The sequence below is a fragment of the Haemaphysalis longicornis genome, unplaced genomic scaffold (assembly GCF_048455015.1).
Source record: "Haemaphysalis longicornis isolate Haplotype H1 unplaced genomic scaffold, Haemaphysalis longicornis Haplotype H1 scaffold_2, whole genome shotgun sequence".
In the NCBI taxonomy this organism is placed as follows: domain Eukaryota; kingdom Metazoa; phylum Arthropoda; class Arachnida; order Ixodida; family Ixodidae; genus Haemaphysalis; species Haemaphysalis longicornis.
In genome coordinates, this window is record NW_027526295.1 from 158,059,303 (window position 1) to 158,072,791 (window position 13,489).

General features: G+C 45.5%; 1 protein-coding gene across 5 annotated transcripts in view; it reads left to right on the top strand.

Moving 5' to 3' along the window:
* Positions 1–13,489, top strand: part of LOC144169380 (calcitonin gene-related peptide type 1 receptor-like) — a 163,251-nt gene that overhangs the window by 119,748 nt on the left and 30,014 nt on the right. For all 5 annotated transcript variants that reach the window (XM_077698498.1, XM_077698501.1, XM_077698500.1 and 2 more), the window contains 2 exons: positions 7,114–7,249; positions 10,135–10,245. In XM_077698498.1, coding sequence (XP_077554624.1) covers positions 7,114–7,249; positions 10,135–10,245 — 247 coding nt within the window. The remainder of the gene's footprint in view (positions 1–7,113; positions 7,250–10,134; positions 10,246–13,489) is intronic.

Consider the following 13,489-nt stretch of genomic DNA (forward strand, 5'->3'; position numbering starts at 1 on the left):
TTTATAGAGTGACTGATTGATTGTCTGAACTTTGCGACTGACTGAAATAGTTGAGTTAAGTCTTCGTTTTGTGAAGCGTTCTTTTAAATGCGCGTCAGCTGGTATGTGTTTCTTTGTGGGTTGTAGCACTGTCCGGGGCGTGAAGCAACGACATAGGCATATCCGTTTTCCGATAGCCCGAACCCTTGAATGACAGGCTTATACAGCCGGGGTGCTAATCTTTAAAGAGAGGGCATATTTGCTTACCCGTAAAAAGAGTGAAACTCTTTACGGGTATGGCGCAAATAATTAACGGAAATATTGCGTAATCAATACCACCCTGCATCACGCCACCACCGAAATAAGCCTGTCTTTGTGATGCGCTACATAGGCTTATATGTGCCAAAACGGTGTATATGACGTTTATGTTGCGAGTGCGCAGCTATGATTATGATTTTGTACTAAGCTATGATTAGCCTACGATTAGCCCTTCATCGACCCGAGAAGCGAGAGAAGATGCTCTGAGGTCGTCGCGATCAGACGTGAAATTAAAATTAGATTGACCGCCACCCGCAGATTTCTATAGGAGGTTCAATATAGGGGCAACGGGGGCTCCTTGGGCAACGCTAGTGACACCTCGCACACAGTACCACCTTGCCCGGAAGGGGGGGGGGGGGGCAATCGAAAACCGAGCTCGGACGTGATGGCCCTTGCTGCCAATGGGGCGCGAGCTGTTTTCTTGCTTCTTGTTTCGCAGCTTCCTCAGCCCTTGTCAAAGATATGTGGTACGTTTTATTGGGCGAGCGGAAGGGGCGCCTCGGTCTCTCATTTTGCGTCTTTGGTGTCTTTACTAGTTGTCAGCTGGCAGCGTTGTAAGCACCACCGCGGTCAGGCAAGTGTTACCTTGGTACACTGAGTTGTACCATATGTAATTTACGTTTGTACGTTATGTGTCCATACGTTGAACTTCCATTCTCGCCTCGTCCCTTACGGCGAGACGAGACGAAGAGGGGGGGGGGGGGGGGGCACCTTTAGTAAAAACAAAAATTCTGGAGAAATTCATAGAATTATCTCCTAATTCGCAGCATTCTTACGCCGTTTGTGTTGAGTGTGAGTTTTGTACAGCCAACGTTTTTGGTTTTTCAAAATTTCGTTCGACCAATTATCTTCATTTACGCTATTGTAACTATTAGAAGTGGAACTTCCGCGAAACCTGCATTATTGTGGAAATGCCATGCGTTATACGTTTTGCCATTTTCCGTATATTGTAACATTTTTCTTATTTTTTTAGTTTTTCTAGTTTCGACCGGCCAATTATCTCCATTTACGCTATTATAACTATTACAGGTGTAACTTGCGCGATATCTGCATTTTTGTAGAAATACAGGGCCTGGCCTGGCCTTACACGGGCCTGGCTACTCGACAAAGAATGCTACGAAGTCAAAACGTGACACTTGCTACTTTATTATTCCTGTTGCAGTATTTGCGATGCGTCATCGCAAGAGAGACAGGTTTATTTGCGGGAAAATTAGCGCACAAGACGATGCGCTGACATAATAAATGAATTTTATTTAATAGATCAGAAACATACATACCTACAAAACACACACTCGCACAACGTAAGAAAAGCACAGACAAAAAAAAATCACCGCCGCGTAGCGCTTACGGAAACTTTTCCCGTAGACGTTCAGGCAGTGTTACGAAACCCCCCGCCTTGTCAGACAAAAGGCGCCGTGTGTTATTATAGAACAAAAAGCTCGCCGAAACACCGACAGTGCTTTGCGCATGGGCCCTACTATCAGTATTTTCAATGACATCCATGAAAACTGCAATATAGCGGGGCACTTTTCTTTTCAATAAAGAATGTGGCAACGCAGTGTAGACCTGACGCCCCCCTCCCCTCAGGGAGATCAAGGTTTGTGTAATGGTGAAAACTCAGGTATACGACGGGATGGGAAACCAGTGCTAAATAAAACACGCCACGCCATGACGTTTACGCAACGCAGGTACGCATTGCATAAACTTGCTGAATTCCCTTGTTTTACGAAGCGGCGCGAATCTGGTCAGACGGAGAGATGGCTAAAAGTAGGCTCAGGGAGCACTGGTATTAAATAAAACGCAACATCCGCGTGCTTATTTGTCTGTGGATTATAAATAATGTAAGTGCGCACTGCAGTTTGAATCTCCCGCCGTGTTATTCCGACGAAGAGATCAGAGAACAAGGATGAAGGCGTATCAGTTTCCTTCACTCAGGATTTCGCGTGTTGGCCCGCCGCCTCCAGCTATTACAGAGAAAGAACTTTCAAATCCTGATGCCGCTTTTTGTTCATCTGCATTTCTTTGTCCACCCGTTGTAATGGTGCTTCCTCCCTATCCACTACCCCACTACGTGAACAGCATGCCCTCCCAATGGTTTGTCGCGGCTGATAACGATTTTAATTTAATAATATAGTTTTGTCAGGCTGCTTAAACGAGAAAACGAGAAAAGGCCTGTCGCTCGAATCAGCCAAAATATTGCAGGGGACCCTGCTCATCAGTAGGTTACTGACCCACTTGGAATTAACGGCTCAGTTATCGGTGAGTGGAAAAGCGATGTGCAGGGGGTAAAGGGGAGATGGAAAGTGCACTACATATAATAAGGCAGCAAAAGAGGGAGCGGGTAAAGATAAAAGAGATAGAGGGTAAGAAGAGCGGGGGAGGGGGGCAGAGAGAAATAAAATGCGAGGAAAGAGAGAGGTAAGGGTAGAGAGGGAGGGGAAATGGTGTTAAAGTCTGGAGGGGAGAATTTGGGGGTGGGGGAGGAGGGGTTGAGAGAGGGGTTGAGAGGAGGACAGACATGTTGGACTGGTTCAGTGATAGTAAAGGCTGGAGCAGGACGGTATAGATACGAAGGGAGGAGGGCGATGGTGGAGAGAGGTGAGGAGTTATAATCTAAGGGGCGACCAAAAGGGCATGGTAAAGTGTCGAAGTGTCGGCACCCCCGCCCAGGCCATTTAGGACTCTTCTCTCTTCTGCCCCCCCCCCCCCCCTTCCCCACCACCCCTAAAACCACACTGAACGCTTGCTTGGGTGACCAAGACGATCATCTTTCGACGTCACCGAAGCAAGCATACACGCGACTTATTTTTTATGGCGAAACCTTAGGTCTCTCATGAAACGAGAAAACTGACCGTAGCATCGCCGGCGTCAAGAGGAGTGGTACTGAAACAGAAGCAGCTGTAAAGAGAAATAAATTGAGCTCGTGTAGGATTTGAGCCCTGGTCGCCGGAACCGCACCGAACTTCTCTGGCCACTGAGATAACCCAGGAACGTGTCAAGATACAACAGGAATTAGCCTGAAGCGTGCCCCGTGAAGGTGAACTCGCTGCAAGTGCGTAGAGCACTTGCACTCCTATAGGAGAGGTTTCTGTAGGGTGAATAGCGGCCAGTCTGTCTGTCGGAGTAATTCGCCTAAAACAAAAAACAAAAGCGAGGACTAAACGAACGCTAACACGATACAGTAGTGGAGAAGTTGATAATCACTGGCTATCGTCTTCGTGTGCATCACGTAAGCACACTTAAGCGCCAGGGCAATTTTGTAATCCTAAAGTAACACCCAAGTGTTGAAGTGTTGCCTCTGCGCGCCGTCATCGCCGACGCTCATCGTTATCGAGTGTCTGCTTTTAAAACGCTCCCGCGTCATCGCGCTCGTACACGTGCCATTTTAAGGCGCGTTGTCATGCGCCTTAACCACGGCTAGGCCAGTTGGTAATCCCCCAAGTAACCGATAATTGCGTCACTAGCGCCAATTTGTCCCCTGGTGCTTGGTAGGCTAAACTGTCAAAACTAAAACCAACAAAAAAATCACCGATGCTGCTATGCCAACGCTTTCGTTGGTGCGCCAGGAGGATACGCCGTGCCGCTTATCGTCTGCTAAGGTCTGAACGAGCGCGACGGTCTTTGTGTGCCGCAATCGTGAACAAACACCGCTTGCATTTTTTTTTTCAGATTGTGTTGCTGCGGCACATCTTGTTTTGGACAGCTTTCAGTTGCTAATTTGCTTGCAGTATCAGCATGTGCACAAATAATATTTTTCGTAATCTTTCTTAGTTCAATGCGCGCGAGCCAGCCCGCCCTGAAGCGTGACAATTTTGCTCGGGCAAAAAAAAAAAAAAAAGAGGAGTAGGCGGAAAATGTGGTTAATTCACTGACTTTATTAGCAACGTATCGCAAACGAAGTTCAATACATGCCACAATAGCACACAGCTGTGTATCTCGTGTAGCAAGTACAAATGTCCACATTGGGTGTCGGTTACACACACATAAGAGACATCTTCGTACAATTCATCGTGTACAGAAAATTGCTGCAAAGGTCACCACGTTCATTTGCTGTACACAATACAATTCGACAGAAACTATGTTTTATAAAAACACGCGTTCATGAATAATCAAATGATTATGAAGTGAGATGACCAGTACATTTCGCCACCATTACAACCGCTCCATATTCTTATACTTGTAAACTTGTACCCATTTTATAGCTAGCGAATTTTCTGCGTATTCAGTCATACGTCATACCTAGAAAATGGAAGAATACCACCACGGACATCAATAAACAACACGTCAAAGCGAAACAAATATTGAGAGTGCAGACAATGTACCAAAAATGAAAAGCGAAGCGCAACACGGCCGTCGCGCGGGTAACTCGAACTTCTAGTGACACGGAATTCAAGCGGCCAGCTGCCACGTAAATAATGTTTGGGGCTTCTTTCGTGTTAATAAACATCCAAAGGTGGTAATGTCACTATAAGAAACTAATCGTCGAAACGCTCTAAAGCAAAACCAGTTCGTTAAAGAAGCATTTAAGCACATTCGGCGAACATAATTTCCAACATTACTAAACAGCGCAACAAAAACACGGACTATAGCTGAGGTACACAGGACGAGCGCTGCTGTACCTCAGCTATAGTCCGTGTTTTTGTTGCGCTGTTTAGTAATGATGGATAACCAACTCGCCCAATACTGCACTTTGCATAATTTCCAAGCTTTTCTATGGTAGAAAGAAAATGAAGAGAAACCGCTCACCAAACCGATGCCGAAGCGAAATTTCCGTCGTGTCCGCTGGCATCAATCGGCTCATGAGAAACTGTCGACAAGTAGCTTCACATGCTCACAATATTACTGACAAATGCGTTGTATCAAACAAAAAGAAATTCACTGTCAAGCAACAGCAAAAGGTTTTTGGGTTCGCCCTGGAGATTTTTTGATAAAGATAGCTCTTGCTTCTTCATAACTTTGACTCAATAAAGAGTGTGCTGACCTGCCATCTGCTGCGAAGAGGAAAAATTTCGCTGTGCTATTCCTTCCCGAGTTGTCGCACCGCACAGCAGCGAAGTACGCGTTGTGTCCCTTTCTCAGTTTCCCTGACATTTTGAGCCCGTTCGCACTCACAGACACTAAAATTTTACCCTCAAGGCATACTACAAAACTTCTACACGTGCACACCGTGAAAGCGGCAGGAGCAGACGGACAGGATGGTAGCAGAAGAGACAAAAGCGAAAGCGCCACCCGTCGGCGCAACGAATGAGACGACTAAACCAATAAATAGGGTGTCAAAAAAAGGAAATAGCCAAGAACACATTTTATTTCTACACATAATAGCACCACTTCACTTTATTCCTGCGTATGTTGGAAAGATAAAGCGACGTATGCAAACGTTGCAGAATTTTCACTTGGCTACCAGCGTCATGGCGGCACTTTATATCGAATACTGAAACCAGCCGAAGTGTCCTGCCCCTGTCTTAACAGTCGTAAGACGCGCACCAACATTGTACGAAGGAAATGCGCAGACTGGTGGACCACGCAGCTCCTCTGAGGGTCGCAACGGCTGCACGTCCAAACTTATCGGTGTACCGAAGCTTTCGATTACAGTTAAGTATGGACCACTGGCTTACTAACTCGGCTTCCCCGTGAGTGCAAGAACAGTAACCAGGGCAAAAAATGCTACTGGTAACCACCTCCATTTTCCCTCTGCTCACCCGCCGCACATTTCGAAGACTTGACGCGCCGGCACCGCTAATGGATTCCTCAATTGCTACCTCCCGCGCAAGACGCAGATATCGTGCTATTTTTATGGTTTTATTCCCGTATTTTCCTGTCCTTGAACGTTTTCCGCGCCATTATTACTTTCGCTGCCTGTAAAAGCTGGATGATTCTCTTTTTTTGCTGCTTTCTTACGAGCAAGCACAAATTTGGCCTCCCCTCGCGCTAGTTCTGCTGTCAGCCTTAGCGCGGCAATATCGTTTGCTGGCTTCTCGTTGCTTGCGATAAAGACGGCTCTCGGTTCTGGCATGGTTTGGTGTGCACATTGATCCCAGCACCCTACTGTCCGCGTTGCTGTATGACTTGTGATGGCACTCATCTTCGTCGTGATGTACTTGGTAGGAGTAGTTGATATGGTGGTAAGTCACTGCGTATAGAGCGGATAAAACACTGTGCTTCATCCGCCGGGTGCAATGATTGGGCTGTGTCGATCTAGGCCTTATAGGCCCTACAGCTCCACGTGCGTCCCGGTCTCACTCAGGCGCCTTGCGAGTCCATGAAAAAAGGTTGTACGTGTAGAATACCTTCAGCAGAATGTCGAATCTTTATAGGAGGCTGTTCCGAGCCCATGGTAGTCGAAGCGAACAAAATTTCGGTAACGATGCCTTTTCCTTTCCTTGCGGTATGACCGTACGGTGGATTTTTGTGACGTCTGTTGTGCCCTCAACTCCGGAAGCCTACGAAGGCCTTTTACAAGATCCTCTAGGACAATCACTTCTTGTTGTTGTCAATCGTCTTTGTGTTCGGGGCACTCTCTCGCGGTGAAACGTGTTACAAGCCAGTGCATATTCTGATCAACTGCGGCTGTTTTGGGTTTTTTTTAGGTTTTTATAAACTATCCGGCAAATTTTTACAGATTTGTGTCGGCCAAATTCAATGTTCCTAAGGCAGTGTTTGAGACTTCCACTTTTTAACGGGATGTCGTGCATTTCAATTTACACCTATGTGGTAATAAGGTTGCTTACGCTCACAAACAGTTCTAATGATGGCCCTACGTGAAGGCTATGGGAGCTCTGACTTCTGCTCGCACTTCTTTCATCTCTACTTACGCAGGTGCTGTCCTCCTGCCTCCTCTTCTCGTGGATCCTGAGCGCGCGTTGTTCCCGAACAGAGCGGGTCTTCGCGCAGCTGAAGGCCCTGAGGGATTGCGACCAGAAATTGCTTTCCGTCGCTCGGGACAACAGCACTCGTGAGTAGGGCGAGGTAGCAGTGGGGCGCGCCATCTGGGCTAGCACCGGTAAATAAGTGACAAGCTCCATACTGGAGCAATGTGCTGCTCCCTTGGCAGTTTTCCCCAAATGCCACCATCCCGGATACAGAAAAAAAGAACGATTTTTTGAAAGACGTTAAAGTGCAGATACACAAAGTATTTCTTTATAAAGTACACTTAGGGAATAAGAAAGCCATCAATTTAAAATAAACCATCAATTGAGTTCTCACAAGCGTATCTGTGGACGCTTGGAAGGATGCTGGATAATTCAAGGCAAGTGCCCCTGGCATCTGTACTGCTCATACATGTAAACTCTTTATTTTTTTATTTTTTTATTTATTTATTTATTTATTTATTTATTTATTTATTTATTTATTTATTTATTTATTTATTTATTTATTTATTTATTTATTTATTTATTTGTCGTTCGATCGATCGATCGACTTCTTTCTGGAGCCTCTTGATTTGATTCGCCGAGCAACCTTGCCGTCAACGATAGCCGCACACTGATCGCTGTTCTTTCGACGTTTTTTACTATCTGTTGTGAACCAGTGTAGACGACAGCCCCAGACCGCCACAGAAACTTACAGACCATGAAGCACCTTTAAACCTCCACCTCATGTAGTTCAGTCAAGGGTATATCACCGAAACAGTGCCTATTAGCAGAAGCTTAGGTGGGACCAAAGGGCGAAACAGCGAGGCTTTTCTCGGAGGGTGCACACGTCACGTAGAGCAATGCTCCGGTGCTGCGTCGCCGCAGCCGCTCTCACTGGACTAACGGATGCGAACCAATCACCCATCTGACTTCATCGCTTAGAACGTTACAGACTGGCTGCGTCCTACCCGCTCAGTAAGCCAGAAATATGACCAGACGGGGTTGACGCCGAAGTCGAGGCCATATCGCGAGGGTCATGATTTTCCCATCGCTTACAAGATGCCCATTTATAACATTTCTGGGTCAATTTGTGCAGTTAAACTTTCAGGATTATCATAACAGACAAGCACGCTGCCATATGGCTTAGAAAACTTGTAGTGCGGCTTCTTTTATGCCGTTTCTCTAACTCTGGGTGATCGCCGGGGCGGCTGATAATGAGGCGGAGTGATGGAGTTACTTTAAAACTCCGATCTCTGTATGATAAAGTATGAGATGCAGCGAGGCACGTTTATACAATCAACTATCATCTCTAATCATTGTTTTACAAGGCTAAAAGGGTTTTTTAAGGGTATTTTAAGGGTTCTAAATTGTTAGCTTTCTATCGTTCTTTACACGCACAGTTATTACAAAATGCTAGCGGAGAATACGGCTTCCCCAGTGGCTCAAATGGTGAGACATCGGCTACGTAAGCCATAGGAGGAGGCGCGCGTCCACCGCGTGCGCGCACACTTTTCTGATTTTCAAAGCAAAGCTTTAGTGTCCTCTCTGATACCGTTGTACAACAGTGCGCCCTGCAGGAAAGCGAAGTTTCTCTGACGGTGATGATGAATTATTCTGGGTGGAGGAAAGAAAAAACGGTTTCCCGTGGTTTGAATCGAACGCTCCCGTTACAAAGCCGGTGTCTATCCGATTGCTCCTTTTCGAAATGATCGAAGCGAATGCTAAGAAGGGGGTACCGATTCGCGCCGTACACCCCAAACCCAAACGTTAGTCCTACGGATGCACACCCGAGAGTTTCTGTGGGTACTCTAGAAAAGCGATGCGTGCCTCCAGAGTACCACACACTCGCAGTGTGCAATTGTCCGACGAAAGAATCCATCACGAGAAAGCTTCGCGTTGGACCATCGTCGTCGCTAGACGGAGGGGTGCATGATTTTTCTGTTGATCTAGCATTTCTCATCCTAAATGAAAAATTTTAAGGTGTTCAGTTTTATCTGGCATGTTTTTTATTCAGCGAGAAACGCCTTACCAAAGATTTCGAGGGTCTCCGTACTGCTGTATATAGGCCATTGCTGCTGCTAGTACGTTTCATGAGCAGTGAGGCCGCAGATATTGTCTGCACTGAATGGTGACGGCTAACGTTCCACTTTTTCTCTTTCCCACAAACACCGTCCCCTGTTTCAAATATATGCCGTATATGGCGCTGACTGAACAGATGTAGATTCGCGTTGTAAGTTTAGTACCAGATAAACTTCACCACTTTTTAGCATTTTGAAACCGATCTTTGGCGAGGATAGGCATCGAAAACGTATTCTACTTTATATATATATATATATATATATATATATATATATATATATATAGAATCAGAAAAGGAAATGAGGGGCTCGTTGAAAATAACACAGAAATAAGAGTTGGTAGTCAAGAAAACCTCGGAAAGGAAAGGGGAGGATGTGGATCGCACCAGCCCCGTATTCTGGAGGTCGTGGGTTTTGATCCCACCTGGCGGGCATTTTTTCTCCACTTTCTTTCTTTCCAAATTCTTTATCTGTTTCAATGACCTACCACATCCTCCCCTTTGCTTTCCGAGGTTTTCTTGACTGCCAACTCTTATTTCTGTGTTATATATATATATATATATATATATATATATATATATATATATATATATATATATATATATATATATATATATATATATATATATATATATATATATATATATATATATATATTCCTGTAGAAGACTTGTCTCGAAGTCGAAACGTCGAAATAAACCCTCCGCTGTTGCTGTTACCGAGGTTTCTTACTTTGTGTTCACCACGCCTTCGGCCCCATCGCCAGCATGCCAGTATATATATATATATATATATATATATATATATATATATATATATATATATATATATATATATATATATATATATATATATATATATATATATATATATATATATATATATTCACTGCTCGTCTCTCTCTTCCCCAGATGTCTGCCACTGGTGGTTCGACGGCTGGCAGTGCTGGCCACCCACGTCGGCTGGCGATACGGCGCAGGCGCCGTGTCCGGGGCTCCTAGCAGGCGGTACCGATGTTTCAGGTAAAGCGTCATTCATTGCAGAAGAACGGAAAGTTGGGCTAGTTGGTATGTGTTCATTTTGGTGGAATACAGAAGCGCTCAAAAAACAAGGACGAAGGAAGAAGTAGACAGCACGGCGCTTACTCGCAACTACTCGTTTATTGAAAAACATACAAATATATACCATCCAGAGTACACGTGGTCGGATTCCCTCCCCCATTATACACACCATTACAAGACTTAACAGCGGTCGAGGCACATGCGGCAGAAAAAAATATAAGATACAACACACGCCAACTTATAGTACGCAAACCCTGAAAACAGCGCCCCAACCTTAGATAGACCAAAGTATTAGTTCCGCAACGTGTGACACAGATAGGAGTATTCCTTGTCGGTCAAATTGAGGGAGGGGGCGCTGACACAGCGTTTCCCACACCTTTTAATGTGGAATGCTTCTATAACTTCTCTCGTGGTTCTGTCCCGAAATTTTGATAAAACTGAAGCCTCGCAAAAAATCGGTGTACATCCACACGCAGAACAGTGTTTCGCCAAGTTAGAGCCATCCTTCGACTTTACAGAACTCGATGCTCTTGCAGGCGTATATTCAAGCATCGCCCAGTCTGGCCCACTTAGATATGGCCACAATTCAACGGTAAGCAATAAACAACACACGTTGCACAACGAACAAAGGGGGGGGGGGGTTGTGCTCTACTCCACAATTTCGTTTCCTTGGGCATTTTTTACTATTTGATAATAACCTATCTACTTTGCTACACACACCGTTCAGTTTATTCGGAGCCGAGAAAACCACTCTAATATCAAACCTATTGGCAACATTCTTTAACCCATGCGCCAACTTATGCACGTAGGAAATGACTGCCTGTTTTGTGGGCTGTGTTTCGCTGTCCTCTTCCTTGGCCGCCCAATTAGACTTCACACACTTTATTAACTTCAGAACAACCTTCCGCACGACCGACTCTTGAAAACCAGCCTTGTTTAGTCTATCTAATTGATTTTGAAAACTTGTGGACACTCTATCAGAACAAGATTTTGTAATGGCTGAACGCAGACAAGAAGCAGCAATTCCCATTTTACTACCTTTGAGTGCCCAGAGTTGTAGTTTAAGCTTTACAGTAGAGCTACCGAAAGAGAATGAACTACAGTTCTTAGACATAAGGCTTTTTCGTGAAGAAAACCACGTTTGCTGGGCGTACGTCCCGCACTCAAAAAAGCCCATATTAAACTGAAGTTAATAAAGTTAATAAAGTGTGTGAAGTCTAAAGTTCTGTTAATAAAGTTCTGAAGTTAATAAAGTGTGTGAAGTCTAATTGGGCGTCCAAGGAAAAGGACAGCGAAAAACAGCCCACAAAATAGGCAGTCATTCCCTACGTGCATAAGTTGGCGCATGGGTTAAAGAATGTTGCCAATAGGTTTGATGTTAGAGTGGTTTTCTCGGCTCCGAATAAACTGAACGGTGTGTGTAGCAAAGTAGATAGGTTATTATCAAATAGTAAAAAATGTCCAAGGAAACGAAATTGTGGAGTAGAGCACAACCCCCCCTTTGTTCGTTGTGCAACGTGTGTTGTTTATTGCTTACCGTTGAATTGTGGCCATATCTACGTGGGCCAGACTGGGCGATGCTTGAATATACGCCTGCAAGAGCATCGAAGTTCTGTAAAGTCGAAGGATGGCTCTAACTTGGCGAAACACTGTTCTGCGTGTGGATGTACACCGATTTTTTGCGAGGCTTCAGTTTTATCAAAATTTCGGGACAGAACCACGAGAGAAGTTATAGAAGCATTCCACATTAAAAGGTGTGAGAAACGCTGTGTCAGCGCCCCCTCCCTCAATTTGACCGACAAGGAATACTCCTATCTGTGTCACACGTTGCGGAACTAATGCTTTGGTATAACTAAGGTTGTGGCGCTGTTTTCAGGGTTTGCGTACTATAAGTTGGCGTGTGTTGTATCTTATATTTTTTTCTGCCGCATGTGCCTCGACCGGTGTTAAGTCTTGTAATGGTGTGTATAATGGGGGAGGGAATCCGACCACGTGTACTCTGGATGGTATATATTTGTATGTTTTTCAATAAACGAGTAGTTGCGAGTAAGCGCCGTGCTGTCTACTTCTTCATTCGTCCTTGTTTTTTTAGCGCTTCTGTATTCCACCAAAACGTCATTTATTACTGCGTGAAGAGTAGATGACCCAAGTCCGCGTAAAAATTTCCGCGTCGATCTGCGGTCACTAAGCGGCCGAAAACCGGAGAACAAGACGGCGCATGCAGAAAAAGGTAACATCAAGTCGAGCTGATAGTGGTAGCACTTGCTTCACGCAACCTCGGGCTTACTGCTGGGAAGCGCCATCTTCCGCACTGGACATGTCCTTCGCCCGGCTTCTAAGCGTAAAATAGAGTGCGAAGGGGCCGCAGTGGGAAGCGGGCACAAAAGAGGATATTGTGTGAAGACGCCTTTGACATAGCGATACTGGTGGATAACGAAGGAGCTTCAGGCAGACAACGCTGCTGCTAAATCGAGGGGACGTGACGAACAACACGGTTAAATGGCAAAGCACAGTTGACACGGCATGCGAGGGGCGTGCGAGAAACGCTGTGTTTAAGTTAGTAAAGCGGGCGCAAGGTATGCGCATCGAGCCGGGTCTCAAGTTTTCCAGGGAGAGATAATGATTATCACATACTCATAAAGATTGGAGAATAGACTTCCCAGTATTGTAGTAGAGGGACAGCAACTACTACAATACTGGAAGATCGGGCGTCTTGAGGCCTCCTGGAAGATTGCCCGGATCGTGGCGATTCTCAAACCAGGCAAACCGGCAACAGATATAGACTCTTATCGGCCAATTGCACTACTAAGTTGTATTGGCAAGGTAATGGAGAAGATGGTGTTGGAACGGATTGTTTGGGACCTGGAGAATCGAGACATTTGTCCATTGCAAATGTCTGGGTTCAGGAGAGGACGTAGCAGCGTAGACAACATCCTCTCCTTGGTGTCAGATATTACCCGGCAGAAATCAGCCGGAAACATCACTATTACTGTCTTCTTTGACATCAAAGCGGCATTCGACAGCGTCGCGCACGAAGCATCCGAAGAGAGATGGCATGCATAGGGCTTCGAGGACGCATGTTCCAGTGGCTATGTGACTACTTGCAAGACCGGTACGTCTACATGGCCACCAGTGATGGCGAAACGGCCAAACATCCCGTCACGCAAGGAGTTCCTCAAGGCGGCGTCTTGAGCCCGACGCTTTT